The sequence below is a fragment of the Rhea pennata genome, chromosome 2, assembly GCF_028389875.1.
Source record: "Rhea pennata isolate bPtePen1 chromosome 2, bPtePen1.pri, whole genome shotgun sequence".
NCBI lineage: Eukaryota > Metazoa > Chordata > Aves > Rheiformes > Rheidae > Rhea > Rhea pennata.
The window spans coordinates 12,091,340-12,108,801 of record NC_084664.1 but is presented as its reverse complement, the minus strand read 5'-3'; the positions used below and the strand labels follow the sequence as shown (position 1 = coordinate 12,108,801).

General features: G+C 42.0%; 1 protein-coding gene across 6 annotated transcripts in view; it reads left to right on the top strand.

Moving 5' to 3' along the window:
• The first annotated feature begins 7,589 nt into the window (after positions 1-7,589).
• DIP2C (disco interacting protein 2 homolog C) overlaps positions 7,590-17,462 on the top strand; it is a 318,346-nt gene continuing 308,473 nt past the window's right edge. For all 6 annotated transcript variants that reach the window (XM_062568858.1, XM_062568857.1, XM_062568855.1 and 3 more), the window contains exon 1: positions 7,590-7,839. In XM_062568858.1, coding sequence (XP_062424842.1) covers positions 7,755-7,839 — 85 coding nt within the window. In that variant the 5' untranslated portion in view covers positions 7,590-7,754. The remainder of the gene's footprint in view (positions 7,840-17,462) is intronic.

The window sequence follows — 17,462 nt, the reverse complement described above, 5'->3', positions numbered from 1 at the left end:
TTAATGGCTATGTAAACAGCAAATGCTTGCCACTTAAAGCCTGGCAGGATTTTTTTGCAAAGAGTCAGAGAGAATAGCTTTTGCAGGGTAAAGCTTAAAACACAGTAGCAAGCCAGCTTTTTCTGGAAAAACATTTTCTACATAGAAGCTTTATTATAGTTCTCTGCAAATTTTCACTTAGACTCAACAAGCCCTAAATAAAAGACTCCAGCCCATAGAAAAGCTGGTACTGGAAACTTTAATGTCAAGAAACATTAGAAGACATCCTTCAGAACCACATAGCAAAAATGGAAAGAAGAAATGGCTACTTCTGAGATTAAAGCAGGGCAGGAAGTTCAGGGCAGTACCAAAACAGAAGATTTTCTCAAAAAAGAACCTTCTCAGATCCCCTATCGAAACTGCTCAGAGATGAAACACCTGGCCAGGACAAGCCAAGGATCTAGGGACAGCTTAAGAGGGATATTTTGAGTGTTGACTTCCCAGAGGGAAACTTGAAAGACTGAATCTGTACTACATCTGCTGAGGCTGAAGCTAGCTTGGCTGAGATCAAGATATCTACATCTGCTTTTTGGAATGCAGGATCTAGTTCCTGGTGAACCAGGACCGAAGTGCACAGAAAAGAGAGTGATAACGAGTAATACCTGGACTGAGTCCAAGTATTATTTATTTATATTTGGTTGAGTTACACTCTTAAATGGATTATGACTATGAAAGAGATGGTGACAGTAATATTTTCTCAACAAGTCAAGTTACTGCCTCCAGAAAGAAAGGGCTTTATATCTTCCAGAAAGAGAGAAGAAATGATTTTACGCAGATAAATAGTGAGATCAATAATTGTCATGTTTGCTGTCATTTGGGCAAAATTGCTAATGGTAGACTGTCAGATGTAAGACACTATGCAATTGGAGCAGATTGTAAAGATAATTATAACACAGCTTTTCAGAACAAATTCGTTCAACATTTTTTGGTTGCTAAGTAAGAAAAAATGAAAATGTAAAGGTGGTGCTGCAGACATGATGAAAGTATACTAGAATATTATTCTTTGGTCTTCATATTGGTCATTTGGATGTAACAACAAATTAAATGTTGTTGCTTCTAAAGCCACAGATAATTAAAATTCTACACCTTGGTAAGTTACATGCTGCAGGTCTTACCAGTAATATACTAGATCCCATCCCAGCTGGGAAAACAATTAAAAAATAGCTTGAGACAAATGTATTTTTATCTATGACCACTGATACTTCCAATCACAGCAGTATTAAAATGTTCTGCATAAATATTTGTTACTGAGAATTAATGAAGAATAACTTACTGTCCACTTGATTATTTTTCAAAGATGTATGAAACTGTTAGGACTCCCTCAAACATTAAAAACACTCAGAGGTGGCATGCGTTGAACATTGACAATGCATCCTCACTGGAGATGGTAACCTTAATCCTAATTTTGGGAGACATTAATCAGTCTGAAAATGATTTAATCTATCTCATATAGTGCAAATTGGGTGAAATGTTCAAGAGTTAAATATCCTTCTGTTTGGGAACACTGAGTAACAAACATTTTCTGTAGTTTTTCTCACTTTCCAAAGAATTTCAGAGTTATAGTAAACATTTCATGTTGTCAGTCTTGAACAACATGAAAATATTAAGGCATGTCCAACAAAGTAATTAGTCACATCCATGTTGTAGTTCAAAGGATCTTAAGATGTTCTCCAGGTATCAGAAGTTATTTTGTACGTTATTTGAAAATTGACCCATTCCAATTGTTATTAGTGAAGATGCAGATCACAAAGAGATATGTTAAGTGACAGAGCATTACTTTTTTATTATGTGTCAACAATATTCTATGACATCATCTTAATATAATCTCCTTTCTTTTTATGAAGACTTATGATAAAATCCATTAACTGTAGGCTCAATTATTAAAATGATGATAAATTCCCTTTCCACATATGTAAGTTTTATTTATTGAAAGAACATCACAGGAAAACAGAAAAATGGAAAAGGATATAATTCAGGTTAAATATGCTTTCAAATCCTCAGTTTCTCATTTTAATTTCAGTAGATTGAAACATTTGGTAAATCTAATTTAAGAAATTTTGCTGAAGAAAATCTGTTGACTTTTGAGAAAATTTTAAGCACTGCTAAAGATTTAAACCTTGATCAAAGGGTGGATAAAGTATTTTTAGTGTGAGATATGTTGCATAATGAGAGAAAGTCTGTGTATGTGCATGCTTTGGGAATCTTATATTAGAATATTACCAAACTTCCTATCTTCAGATGCCAGTTCCCTCAATTTCTCAGAACTTGTGAACTGTGTTATCAATTCCTACCTCAAACGCAGCAATGGAAAGGATCTTTCTTTGCATAAACAGGCTTGGCCAGACTGCAGGAGCCTAATAAACACTTCTTATGTGACACTAAATTTCAAACCACAGTTAATCTACACTGTGCCAGTAAAGGCTTTTTATGAGTTTATTAAACAAAATAATGTACAAAAAATATTAAAACTTGTTAAATACCATTTAAAAATACTTTTAAACTGATGGTAATCAAATTGTTTACCTAAGGGCAATGGAAATGCAAATGTGAGAGAGAAATATCTAGTGTACTATGGGAAATTATGTCTTCTAAGGCTTGTTTTTCCTTTATTTTCCTGTGTTGTACCTTACTTCTATCCAAGAAAGTTGATCTCCTTCTCATGCATCTTAGCTCAACCCAGTCTCATCAGCACGTGAACGAATATGCCAAACTATGTGCAGAAGGAGCTGAGGCATGAATTCATGCTCCCTGTTGCCAGTTGTGCTATAAGGCCAGTAATCCCTGGCACAGAGACACAATGAGGAAGGGAACTTCTCAGTTTCCAGCTATTATATCTACCAGAGCTCATCTGTAATGACTTTAGGAAAGGAAACAGTAGAAGGTCATAATTTCACACATCTGTAGAGGATTTTTTAAATATTTTCTGTCTACTGCATTAAGTCTGTCTACAGTTTTCATTTGGCTTCCCTAAGATTCACCTTCAAAAATCTTTGTGAATTATGAGAGCGCCACTTCCATCATTTTTCAACTGGATATTAAGGCAGAGAGACAAATTCCAAGATATGCAGAGGTTTACAGCTGCTGCATACCCACAGTAATTAAAGGGATTCAAATATCTAAATAGCTTGAGAAAGGGGCTGTCTGGCCTAACAGAACAGAGTATGAAAATCATATGCCAACAGTGCTAAGCAAGGTCTGCAATTAGCAGTCCATCCCTCCTTCTCCTCTTTAGAGTAGGCAGGACAGGAATTAGAAGATGGGATTAAATTTAATTTTCAAATATTAAAATAAAATAGAACACAACTTGGAAATAGTAATGGAACTATTTGCATTCCATTTAGCAGTAACTTGATTAATGCATCTAATCAATTCTTTTTTACCGTTTGTGATAGGGTAGTAGGTAGACATCCAGCCACATTTTCTGTAGGCACTATGCAAGCACAATAGAGTTTACCACCTGGATACGAAACACAAGCAAACAAAGAGAGTAGGAGGGAGAGGTGAAGGGTAAAAAATTAATTGAGTTCAACAGAAAAAAAAATACAAAACATCTTTGCATAACTAATGCCAGACAAGCATGTTTATCCAGTACCACAGTAGGATTATTTCCTAAAGCATATTCATGATTGCTTTGTCTATTCTGGTTTTAATGTTCCAAATTATGGGGATTCCACCATTTCCTTTGAGAGACTCTTCTGCAGTCTAATCGTGCTCATCCCTTGGAAGCTTTCCCTGATATTCATTTCATTGTCCTGTCTTAATTCTGTCCTATTATTCTAAGTTGCATCCTTTTATACCCGGTTTTCTTTTTTCCTTTAACTTCCTTGGTGCTTACACCTAATTGTGGGCAGCTATCTGGGCCATCACTTGCTGTTGCTTAGCAAGCTGAGAAAGCACTCTTAATCTCTCCTTACAAATCAGTCCCTCCAGGCAGCTGATTGTTTTTGTTGTTTTTCTATGAATGCCTTCTGGATTTTATTTTATTGTTTTGCTACATTGGCCAAATCCTCATTCCATACTCACACAAATAGAAGAAAAGCCAATCACTTTATCCACGAACATGATCCTTTCCTATTATTCATGTGTCCAGAAGACACACATAATTTTAGGTTCTTTAGGTCAATGTTATTATGCTATATTATGCCTATATATGAACATTTTCTAAATGTTGTTAGTGCCTTGCCTGCTTCCTAACTTTTAGGAAAGTTTTCAAGTATAGACCTGGCTTTAGGATAAATCTCTACACATGCATCTTTTGCTGTGAGACAGCTAGGAGAGAGAATTTTATTAAGTCAAGGTCAATTTTGTGCTGTCCTTCAGATGTTTCATTCACTACAGCAAGGTAACCTGCACAGTGCCTAGCTTCCACTAGGATTTTACAACAGCTTGTGACAACAACCAACTATTTTAAAGCAAAAATACACTTTCTTAAGTGAGGATAGCCATGTTCAAGTAGGTCTACACATGTAAATAATCCAAATCATTTTAATGCAAGCATTTGTGTATGAAGTCACTCACAAACTACACAGGTCAGGGCCTCTGTTAGAAAGGCATTACATACCAATTTCTTCTCTTGAACACATTTGAAACTGTACACCAGGCAAATATTGTCATGCTTCTAAAGGAAAGTGCATCTTTATGGACAGGATTCTACAAAACTTGACAATATAAATTAATCATAGAATTGAAAATATAGTCCTGCTCCTCTTGAAGTCAAGAAAAGTTTTACCACTTACTCTGGTGCATGATTAGGACGCAGCCTTTCATCTAGAAAGCTGAAAAGATTCATTAATTAAGACCAAGTACGTCAAATCTCATGAATTGTTTCTTTTTTGTTTGAATTTCAGTGATTCATCAAACTCATCATGCAAATTTATATGCTTGAAATTTCGCTACTCAAGCCCGGATCCTGCTCCTTTGGTTAAGTAAAGGAATCTCTTCTCACGAGAGCAGCCCTGCCGAAGCTCAGGGGACTTGGCAAGCGAGACGGTGGGGGCCCCGTGGGCGCCCCGCGCGGGGCCCTGGCTGTGGGGCCCACGGTCCACCCCGCGAAGCTGCCGCTGCAGCAGCCCTGTCCCTTGGGGCGTACCAGCTCCCAGGGAGCTGCCGACCCGCCCAGCCCCACGGCAAAGAGCTTGGGGAATTCAGGCATTTCCATTTGAGCATGATGAATTTCAGCCTCGAGTGACTGTTCCTTCTTTAAAAATACCCGATCTCTGAAACATGGGGTTTGGCACAGAAGCGTTGAGAAAATTTTAGGTGCAGTGTTGTGAATGTTCAAATACTTCTTTTTAGGTCCCCTTATGTAACTTCACAAAAGGAAAAATCTGGAAAGCAGATTCCAGATCCGCTAGTACGGATTCTGTAACAATCAGATAACAAGTAAAATAATCAAGAGCTATCAGCTGAAAGACTTGGGAAGTAAAGGTGCAAGTCCAAGATACACATTAGCAAAGAAAGCTGGATTACCACAAAGCTTTGCATTGCCTCTTTTGGCTGCCTCATTAATACTAGGAAAAGCTACTCCTGCAGAATGCTGATACTTTCAACACATCTTATCCCACAGAAAACAATAAACAAACCAGCCTTGGAGTCTCAGGTGGGAAACCTGCAGCATGTTTGGATTTAATTGCTTTTCATTGTTTAGGTCTTAACGTAAGGAAGGAGAAAGATCCGGGTAATTTTTCATATGCTTGCATTTGAAACAGCGCTCAACAAAAGGCAAATCCCCTACCCCTCTATAGCCCAGTGCCAGAGGAGAGGCATTTGTATAGCCCTAAATGGCATCGTGTTGCCATGCTGTTAAAGGTAATGGGTCCTGCTGAAGAGAGGCTAAACAGATGGCTCCAATCTTGCAGCGTGCTAAAAGAATAGCCAGGGGATGGTTAGCAGGCCTCCCTTCATATGACAACGAAGCCAATAGCAGCGCCGCCTGTTCAAGCCTTGCTGACAGCAGGCAACTTGGCCAAAGTATTCCAACCAGTCCCACCACTGGCTTGGCTGCAGCAGTAACTGGCATCAGTGGTGATCTGGGTGTAAACAGGTTTCCCATGTAGCACGCAGTGAAAACACGAGAAACCACCAGCGCTGCACATCCTGCAGGAATCTTTCCAATGTCGACACCAGTTCAGCACAGCTGGTAATATGATGTAATTTGTTTTTGTTCCATAATGTATGAAAAAATTGCATTGTTTAGTAGAGTCACAGCCTCAGCCTTATCTTTTGAAGAAACTCCTACATCCTTGCTTTTCTTCTGCTGACTTAAATGGTAAATCAAGGTTGACTTGGGGATGATTATGCCTTTTTCTGTCTGCCAAAGCTGTGTCCCTGTAAAACCTAGCCTACCATCCTGACTTCCCGCACACCACACACATTTTTGAAATGACGAGTGGTGTCGTATCTTGCTCCTTCCTTCCCAGTTTCCAAGAAAAAAAAAAGAGAGAAAAAATAGGAAAAAAATACAGAGACAGAAACAGACCCAAATGAAGACGTTTCTTGTAAAATACATTCATTGATCTGTCTCACTTATTTACTGGGGTATTATTAAAACAGTTGTGTTTCAGTTTTTTTTACGTGGTTCTCCAAACAGTGCCAATTGGTACACGCTGGTGCTGGGCATGGGCATACCATAGTGTCAGCTGTGTTCTTCTCTATTATATTCCGATTATCTCTAATGGAAACATAAAGGCTTTTGCAACAGATTCACCCCAAGTTCCCCTGTGTGTTTAGTTGAGAGAGTGAACAGAGTATAGCTGAAAATAACAGTATGTTGGAAGCTGTTCACTCAGTGGGGATGGAAAACGGCATCTAGGGTTTCCGAGCGCTACTCGCCTCGCTCGGGTTGAACTGCTGCCCGGCCTCGAGGAAAATCCTCCTCCGGCCTCCGCTCCTTCACGAGGGGCCTAGCGGCCCGACTTCCATGGAATGCCGCTAGGATAAATAAACTACGCAGCAGCTGCCGACCCTGCTGTTGCAGCCACGGGGTAGTCGCGGGAGCGCCGGAGCCAGGTCGCTCGCGGCGCGGGCGCGGGCGCGGGCGCGGGCGCGGGCGCGGGCGCGGGCGAGGCGGCAGGCGCGAGGCGGGCGGCGCGGGGGCGCTGCGCGCGGCCCCGGGGGCAGCCCCGCGGCGCGGCGGGCGGCGCTGGCGCGGCGGCGCCCCCTGGGGGCGGGCGGCGGCGCGGCGGCGCGGCGCGGGTCACGTGGATGTGACAGCGGCGCTGTGCCTGGCGAGCAGCAGTCGCGGCAGCGGCACCGCAGCGCCAGGCGCCGCCGCCAGCCCGAAGCGGGCAGGGAGGAGCGGAGCGGAGCGGGGCCGCGGCCGGGGCCGGGGCCGGGGCGCGGCGAGCCGCCAGTCGCCGCCGCGGTGCCGAGCGCGGCGCGGAGCCGATGCGGAGCGATCGCGGGCGGGCGGCGGCGGCGGGAGCAGCCATGGCGGGGCCCCGCTGAAGGAAGCGGCGAGGGAGGAGGAGGAGGAGGAGGAGGAGGAGAGGAGAGGGGAGGGGAGGCGAGATCGCCGCATTCCCTCCCTCCGCGCCCCGTGCCCGCGCGCGGACTCCCCGCCCGCCCGCCTCCCTCCTTTATGCCCCGCTGAGCCCGCGCGGAGGACTTCGGCATCCGCCGCGGCGCCGCCGGTTTCCCTCTCCCCGTGCAGCCGCGAACAAAGGGGGAGAGAGGGGGAGCGCCGGGAGGGGGGAGCCCATCCCCGCGGCGCGAGCATGGCGGACCGCAGCCTCGAGAGCATGTCGCTGCCGCTGGAGGTGAGAGCCCGGCTGGCCGAGCTGGAGCTGGAGTTATCCGAGGGTAAGTCGGCGGGGAGCGGCCCCCGGCCCCGCGGGCGGCCGCGGCGGCTGGCGCGGGCGGTGGCGGTTGGCGGTTGGCGCGGGCGCGCGGCGGTGACAGTTGAACGGCCGGCGCGGCGCGCGCCGCGGGCAGCCGCGGCCCCTCGCCCCCCCCTCCCCCCCCCCCCCCGCCCGGCCCGCGGGCTCGGCGGGGCGCCGCGGCCGGGCCGCGCCGGCCGCCGTGTGACAGCCCCGGAGCGAGCCCCGGCCCCCCCCTCCGCCCTGTGCCTCCGGGCGGGGAATCTGCTGCATTTCTAGTTTCTGGGGAAACCGGTGTCTCTCCGAGCCGCGTTGCTTTTGTGCTCTCCCCGATTCCCCATGGCGTCCGCGGCCTCTTCTCTTCTTCTTTTCGCCCTTCCACCTCCCAGCCACCTTCCTCCACGGCTTTGCAAAAATACGCGCATGATTTTTTTTGTTCTACCTGTACATTCCTCCTCCTCTTGCCGCCACGGCGCTGGCGGAGGTGGGAGAGGGGCTTTGGCAGCAGGGCTTGCCGCTCCAGCGTTGCATGTTTTATTACGGAAGATGGAAAAATCTTTAGGGTTGGCTTGCAGGGATTCCTGTCCTGCCAAGAAAATGCAGTTTTACAGAAATCTGCCATTTACCTTGGTGCAAAAAAGCCATTTGACTGTGTCGAGGGACTTGCCATTGAAGTCCACGCATGGGGATCGATGTGTAAATCAGCTGCAACAAAATACTGGCTGATAAGGTTATTTAAAAAAAAAAATGCTAGTTAGGTCTCATAGAGGAAAATGGTCTTTTTATTGCGTTTTTTTCCCCCTTACTTAATTGAAAGCTGGTGGTGGTTTTCTCGGCTTGGTTCGCGTTGGTGCTTCGCCGGTTCTCGGGCTGGGTCGGCTCTCCGGCAGCCGTGGCGCGGGGAGGGCGCGGGGGGCCCGGGCGCGCTCGCCCGGCCTCAGCGCGCCTCGGCTCCGCGTCCGATCCGCTCGGGTCTGCCGGAGGAGCGAGACGCGTGGAGCGATTGCTGCCCGTCGGGGTCTCCCGCCGGTTGGGATCGAGAGCCCGGTGTCGTCGGCTTTAGCCACGATTTTAGCGTATGATATGTAATCTTTTCCTCCCAGAGGAAGAGAGTAGGGAGTATTTATATATCTTGATGCTAGAGTTGGCTGTTTCCTGAAGTACAAATGTACTGTTAGCTGGTCTCTCCCTCTCCACTTTTGTTAAACGAAAGAAAACCCCAAATATTAATGTTCATCTATCACTGACTGGCTGTAACACGTAACGTGAGGAGGGGAACTGATCTACCGTGTCCCACGTTAGTTGTTGGAATTGTTGGATATGTCGAGCTGGCTTTCTGTCTGTCTTTCCGTCTTTTTGTAACGGTTTGTAAGGGCTCCCAGCCAGAAAGTAAAATGCACTCAAGCCAGTTTCATCAGCAGGGAGGAGCTGATGTTGACATTGTATTTTCCTTTTAACGCTTTAATGGTGAAGACGAGAAGGAGCTACTGGGATTGCTGTTGGCTCTCATTGCTGTTTCTCTTCTCCCATTACCCTCCCAGTGCCCAGAAATCCTGAAAATAAGAAAAGTTAAATATGATATTGCCTTACTACAGTGTACTGTTTATTCATTGACCCTTATCTGTGGTGGTAGGGCATTGGAGGAGGAACTTATCCCGGTATTGCAGTATACATAACACTCTCGCTTTAGGCAGAAAATGCTTTTGGTGTGTACGCACATTGTTGTCTATTCACCAACAAGATAGGAATTAAAACATGTTAGTAAATGATTGCAAAAGACCAAGATAAAACTTAGATCTTCAGTTAGAAGCAAGCTAATTCGGTGTGCTAAAGTTGTAATACAGTTTTATGGTGTAGTTTCTGTTGCTGTAAGCATGATCCAAGAAGACGCTGAGGAAGTGGGATGTGGTTTGCAGTTGGACATCTGTATCTGCAGTGTTGTAACTTCCCTGGAGCTAGAGCTGGAATGAATTTAGCCCACTGACAATATCTTCCCTCTGTGCTACTGACATTGCACCCAGCAGACAGTAGTGTTTTCTGACTGTAGCAGCCTGAATGAAAATGGGTTGGAACTGGGAGGTGGGTGGAGAGAGGGTCAGCATCTTTGTTTCAGTGTCTTCCCCCAAGCCACTCCTGATGTGCTCTCACTTAAGTAAACTGCAGAGCTCAGTGGCTGAGAAAATTAAGTCATTCACTGATTAAAGCTCCTAATTTTAGGCACCCCTATTGCAACTTCTGGCCTATCTCGAAAGCTAATCACTACATACAGTAGGATCAGTAGTTTGTAAAGTTTTGTTGTGCTATAGAAGACTGGTCTTACTCTGGCCATATTAACTCTGAATTAAATGGTTTTCAAGGCAACTTTATGCATTTCTAGGCCTGAACCTGTAGCACATTATGCATGTGCATAACTTCATTGTCATGAGCCAGTCTACTGGTTTCAGTGGAGTATATTCACTGCAATATGCTTAAGCACGTGCATAAATTTTTGCAGGACACAGGCCTTAATGTGTGTTGTGCTTATGATGTGTTAGGGTGCCTCTACTACCTTCTTGAATCTAGAAACTACTGAAGTATATGGTAGTAGATAAGTGACTGCTTGCTTAAACATGTGCTTATCTCTCATGCGAGTGAGGTGACTACTTTAAATTGTGCTCCAGTTTTAATGCTTTCCTGAATCAAATCTGCTAAGAAAATGTTTTTCGAATGCTAAACGCCTGAAATGTTTTGTTGCTTTGTGTGTGACTCTATTTTTCAATTCTGGCACCTCTGAATGCTGTGGGTCTTGCAGCTGTCACATGTACCAGAGCAATCTAGTCGCGCGCAGTTCTCAAGACTTTCCTGGGCAGCAAAGGTGTGGGGACAGCTTCTGAAAGAAAGTTGCTGCATTGTGAAAAAGAGAGAGCAGCACTGGCAGGATTATTGCAGCTTGATTCCTAGACTGTGAATTAAAGATATCTAGGTACTGCAGATGTATGATAGTGCAAGTGCAATCCATGCAATGCCTCTTGAAACGTTACATGAAATCACTGGTGTCCATGTGTCCAGACAAATACTGTTTTGCCACTAGCACAGAGGATGCTGTCCAGATGCAATTAGCATCTTTGCTGGTAGTCATTTTCTGTTTAAATTTGTCCACAATCTTTTTCCCCTTGCAGCCTGACTCTGATTTCCATGTTGAGTTGTGCATGAGGTGTAGTCTCAGTCACAGAAGTGGTACTGACAGAATAATCTCATGAACTGGCTCCTGGACAGGTAGCACATGCTTTGCAGATGATAAGGCAAACTATGTTGCAGTGCCTTTTTTGTGAGTGATTAGGCAGTTCAGCCTCTTGCTTTAGAGGGAAGGAGAGTCTGTCTTAAAGGTGTTTACTTTGTGTTCTGCTAAGTTTGTTTCTGTGGCAGTTCTAACCCATTAGTTGATTGTGGGCAAGACACATGCCTTTTACATCTGTTTTATTGTGATCTTAATGTGCTTTTTTGATTTTAATATAGCTGTTTAAAATTTACTATGGATGCACATTCAGATAACTATTTTAGATTTTGGTAGTTTCATTATTATGATTAAGAAGCTGAAGATCAGTCAAAGTCAGAAATGTTTACCAGTGTTCTCAGGATATGTGCCTGTAGCCTACCCCGTGTTAGAAGGTGAATTACGTAGATAGTGTAGCTTGATGTAGGTGGTTTGAGCACTAAAAATAACTTTTGTGTTTATGTATTGATGTGTAATTTTATGTTCAGCTTAAGGCATTAATAGCACACTTCATGATGGTGTTTTCACTTCATTTTGGGATGGGAAAATGTTTCTGTGTTTCTCTGAACATAGAGAAGCAATAGCAATTTAAATTCTGCAAGGATATTTGAGGTAAGTTGTGGAATTTTCCTTATCTAGCTGAATATTCTGAAGACATTTGTTTTGCTCAGTATGAATGTATGTGTCTGAGACTGGCATGTTACGTATGTGTTCTTTGACACTCGGTAGTAGTTTCCACTGGGTGTACTGCTGCTTGCAATGCAGAAAGCTGTAGTCCTTCTAGGCTGATGCAATCAACATGTCACTCTGCAGTAGTTGTTCTTTAGGGCTGTTTAGAATTTTATGAGGCTTTAATTTTCTAAATATGTATAAAATTGTACTGGGTGGAATTAGTTGAATCATCTTACATTTTGGTATAGCTTAGGGGTTGTTAACTGAAGAACTGATTTAATAAAAACAAGAGTCCTGAGATGTGTTCTCTTATTAAAAAATTGTAGTTCTACTGTAATTGTAATTCTGCTATTAAAAACTGTAATTCTACTTAAAAACATTTAAGAATTGAAAAAGTCCCCTAAATACTTTTCTAATTTTTCCCTGAATTTAAGGGTATACAAGGTTATATTGCCCTTCCAATTACTTCCTGAACCAAAATTAATTGGGAAAAGATGGTCTAAATATCTTCCAGTATTTTACTGAAGTGTCAGATAACATAGCAGGAACACTTAAGAACCACAGACACCACATGGAAAATGTGAAAAACATCCTGTTCAGAAACTATTCTCTCTATATTCCATACTGTATTTTCAGTCCTCCCTCATTTATGAGGCATAGCAGATTTTTTTGAGTGTGAACTTTTCTCCAAAGAGCACTTTCCAAAAAAGCATCTTCAGATCTTCAGTAAATAATTACTTTTTCCCAAAGGCAGTGGACATGCACTCAGCAAATTAATTTGGTCCTCAGCTTTAGTTACAGCTTCTTGCCAGATTATATTCACTTGATATTGTTTGGGTTGATTGGGTCATTGTTTGGCCAGCTTTCTTATTCCCTGAGCCTTAAGTTCTGTCTTTTGCTTGTGTCCTTTACTCTAGAATGCCTTCTTCTGAAAGAGCAAGTAAGGGCCTTGCCCAGAATAATACTCAGCAAAGTTGCCCAAACTTTCAGAAGGAAGATGTGGCTGGCAGCCTCTTGCATGGAGACTGATACTAGCAAATCTGCATGTCTGGATGTACTCGCTGGACTGGGGCCAGAAAGCTGTAGTTAGTTCCTATAGTTATTATTTCTGCATAACATTTGCCAGGTGACTCTACGCCCATGGAGAGGTTACGAAGTGTGAAAATTTCAATAACTACCACACCTCTGTGGTTTGGGACACAAAGTCATCCTTTCAATTCACGGCTTAAGAGACAGTGTTCTGCTTAGCAAGTGAGCATAAACTGCACAAAGGCAAAGTGTTAATACATTCTGAATTTAGCTAAAAAATGAACTAAGAAATTTAATGCTTGCGTTTGCTTCTTGTTTTTTTGAGCCTTTAGGGCACATTGACTCATGTTTTCAGTTCTCTCTCTGGCAGAGAGAAGACTGACTTACTCAAAACATATAAAGCTGAAATTCTCGTGTAAGTATATGTAAGATTTAAGGCTTTAAGAAAATATACCAAATAACATGAAAGTTATGATAAAATCAGGAATGCTGGACACAGGAACTTTTCTTTCTCTGTAAGATGAATCTCCACTCATCAGCTGTTTTATTTCTTGGATGGTGCTCAAGTTGGAGAGGGAGAGTTGCTTCATTACAAGCTGAATTCACTCATGAGTTAATAGGAATTTGCATTTTAAAGCAATAGCATATGAGCTCTTTTTTATTATTTGGACCTACTTGACTTTACTCTGATATTTGGACTTAAGGAATTTACTGTATATAATGTCAAGGTTCTCATGGAGGTAACTGTAATGTCTTGTCAAGTATACTATGCAAATCTCCAGGATGTTCCTAGAACAGCTGTCCTGAAGACATGCTGTAAATATACCTTTATTGCTAGCTGATGTAAAGCAGCATTAATGCCCAAGGGTTACACGTAGTAGATCATTCAGATGATCTTTACTGTATTACACAACACAGATACTCTAACAACTTTTCCCCAGGATATGTGAAAATTGCCAATGGGGTGTCAGTTTTATAGGCAAAGCAGGCAGTAAGAAACGTATTTATAACAACATACATTGTGAGGAGCTGCCCTTTCCAGCTTCAGGGAATGTCTATCTCTGATTATGCTGCACAGTGCAAAGAGCAGAAGTTAGCACTGCTTTTCCTTGCCAAACCAACAACTCAACATATACCCATGGCTGTGAGTCAATATGCTGTTTTTCTCCTAGGATATTGACCTGCCTATGTTATTCCATGATAAGGGGAATGCTGTCATTTAGATTCAAATATTCAAATAGTCTTTATTCTAGCAACTCAAATATTCTTTCATATGAAAGAAATACAGATTTAGCACATCTCTTTCTTTTAAGCTTAATTTTTGTCAGAAAAAAACTTTTATGCTATATAAAAGGCTGATATAATAAACTAATTTTTGATATAGGGTTTGGATTGGATGTGGAGAGCAATGGAAAGATCAGTGTTTCTCTAAAGGGACATCAATAGACACTTTTAGGTTTTCATAGCTCAGAATGGATGCTTGTGGTGTGATACAGAGAATCCTAAATGTACCACCTCTCTTCTGTACTTAAGGGCTCATTGACTGCATTTTAATTTTTTAAAGAGGCTATCTGTATAAAGCGTCAAGCAGGACATATAATTTTTTTAAAGTAACTGCTTTAATTCCCCAGTAACTGTCAGACAAGATGACTCACTGCAGTATAAGAATTCACCACAGCACATAACGGGTTTGACACAAACTCTTAATCCTTGTAAAATTATGCATGTATATTTCCCTACCTTCCCAGTGGATGAGATTGATTTTTGCCAAGTCCTGATGATCCCATTCTGCCTTTTTTTTCCTCCCCTGCCTCCTTGCCTCCTTTTTCTTTTCTTTCTTTTTTTCTTTCTTTTTTCTTTTTTCTTTTTTCTCTCTCTCTTTTTTTTTTTTCACCTTGAAAAGCTATTTGCAATCAGTAGTCATCCAGCTGAGTGGTCTGGTCTTTTCTAGGCTTGTTAACAGCATTTCCTAATTGTTGAGAATGGTCTCTGTATCTTTCTTCAACTGTGATATTTGTGGGGCATTTCGAAAACATGATAGTTCTCTGCAGAGTCATTTCTAATCTTTTGCTGTGTTAGTAAAGTAAATATATGCTAAAAAGAATGGATCTGGTTTCATTTAGCTCTGCTTGGTGGAATGCATCACAGCATTTCTCATTTTAGGCCTGTGTAAATCAATCAATTTTTTACAGTAATCCTAGGGCTTCTAATTGCTAGCTCCGGTATTATTTATCAATTGGGTTAAATATAACTTTAAAGCAAATATAAAACCTACTGTGGCCCGTCATGGTTCTTCTGCAATAAAGAACAAAAGATAGGAATACTCAGAGCAATTCACCTTGAAACAGAGATGCTTCAGAGGCCGTGGATGCTGCTTTGGGTTGGAGCCTCTGGCAGCAGCAGAGGAGGCTCACAAAGAATGATGCTTAAGCCAGATGGAGCATCTCAGAGCAGCCTGGGCATGGCACTGGAGGGATGGAAGAGAGCATGCCATGCTGCTTGTACTGGTCTGTTTGCTGAGAACAGAAGAAAATAGAATACCTCAGCTGCTTGAATTTGGCAGTTTGACAGGTGTAATGTGTTTAGGATCTAACCTGCAATGCTCAGAGCAGCATTCATTGTATGGGTGTGGAAACTGTCACATTATTTTATGATAAAAATTAGCATTGACCTCTTTTTAAGAATGTCATATTTTAAGTAGTTGGATGACTCCAGAAAGGAAAAATTTTTACAAAGTGTGTTATGTTGTTAGCTTGAAAAGGAAGTATTCCCTTTGATCTTCAGAGGTGTTATTTGATTTCCAAAGACTGAATTGGACCATTCATAGGCCAACTTTTAGGACATTTTAGGTAGTGCTTGCTTTTACTTTTAAGATTGGGTCTATAGCATGGTGGCAGTTGAGGGGAAGAAGAGATTCTTAGAATATTGTCTGAATATTATGTAAATAAAAAAGGATATCAGGACCTGTGTTTGGTCCTACTGCCATCTGGATCCAAAAACCATACCTCCACATTAACCATGATATCAAAATTTCTTCATTCAAATCTTGGCTTGATTTGTATATACGATTAAAAAATATTTTGTAAGTCTGGTAGGAGCTGTTCAGAAGCCAGGAAAATGTTTCTAAACAAACTCTATGACAAATACGGAAGTGTAAGTAATGGATCATGGTGTTTCACTGGTAGGCTGGTGATTGAAAGTCTGCCTAGACTAGTAAAGGTCTAAAAATTCTTTTGGTTGGCTTAGAGACACTAATGAAATGTACTGACAGTCTTTTTCCTAGCGTGTGGATATTAATGTGTCCATAAACAGCCTGGCAAAATAAAGAGGCCCTAGCAACAATCTTTTCATAGAAAGCAGGCCTGGAGTCACCCTGCAGCTGAACTATCCCCTCCCTGTGGCCCCTCTAGATAAAGTTAATATTAATAAAGATAAATATTAGCTCGATGATTACAGGGCTTATGTCTATTGCAACTGTTACCATTTAATGAGAAAATAGACAAAAGTGGTCTTCATGATTCTAGTGTCTTGTTCCATTAACAGTTCTGAAATTTTGTAGATACAGTTTCCTTTGGAAATTCATCTACTCTGCAACTGTGATTTGATATAGTTACATACCTTGAAGATCACAGCAACAAATGAAACTTAAACTTTTTTTTGTGAAGATACTTTGAGTCATATGAAATCAAATTTTTCATTGTTGTAATTGCAAGGAGATTGAACAAAATCTAGATTTTTGCATACTTCTCCTTTCCTTGTTGAAAGAAATGTGATTCAAATAACGAGGTAATAATTTTGATGAATACCTGAGCAAATAAAATGATGGCATTGTGGTGATGTGTGAGCAGTTAAGCTTTAATAAAGAATCTTAAAATGGAAATTGCATTTTAAATGCTAGACTTCTTTGACAGATAACCTGAGGATGAACAAACAACAGATAGCAGATAATAACAGTTATCTGGTGAAACAGTAAAATTAGAAATGGCCCTATTCTTTTTTTAACTGATATCAATGGCAAAACCTTCTGCGGAATTCTGAGGGAGAGGCCGGTTTTACTTGCCATATCTGTTTAGTCTGAAAGAATGCACACATCATTTTGAAGATGGCATAAGTTTTTCTAAGTGTTGTGAAATGAGAGGTTAACTGTTTAGGAAAAAAATACTGTTGGGCTGTTGGAGTGATTCTTATGGCTAAGAGGGAAAATAACATATTGGCAATAATCTTAATTGGCTTTACTTTTATTCAGGTCAATATTGTGATAGAGAAAGTTGGTTTATTGTGAAGATCACAATTGTGGGGGCCAACAGAAGTTCAATCTCTTGATTTTTTTTTTTGATGTAAGAAAGTGCTTTGCAGTTTATGTTTACAGATTTTTTGCTGTTACCGCATTTGACACATTGTAGTCGCAAGGTTTTATCTGTGTCTCTTACCAGCTCTGACTTGGGTGATACCAGTATCCAGCATACTGTGTCCACTGCAGACTTTGGAGAATTTGACAGAGCAATTCAGAAAACACCTGTAAGGTTTCCCAAGAGCAGAAGCATGGACACTGGGGATTAAAGCAGTCCTAATGAATGATGTTAACTAGGAGAAAGCTGGAGAGGTTGTTGGGATTATTTGACAAATCTTATGTAGGAGAAGGAAGAATATTT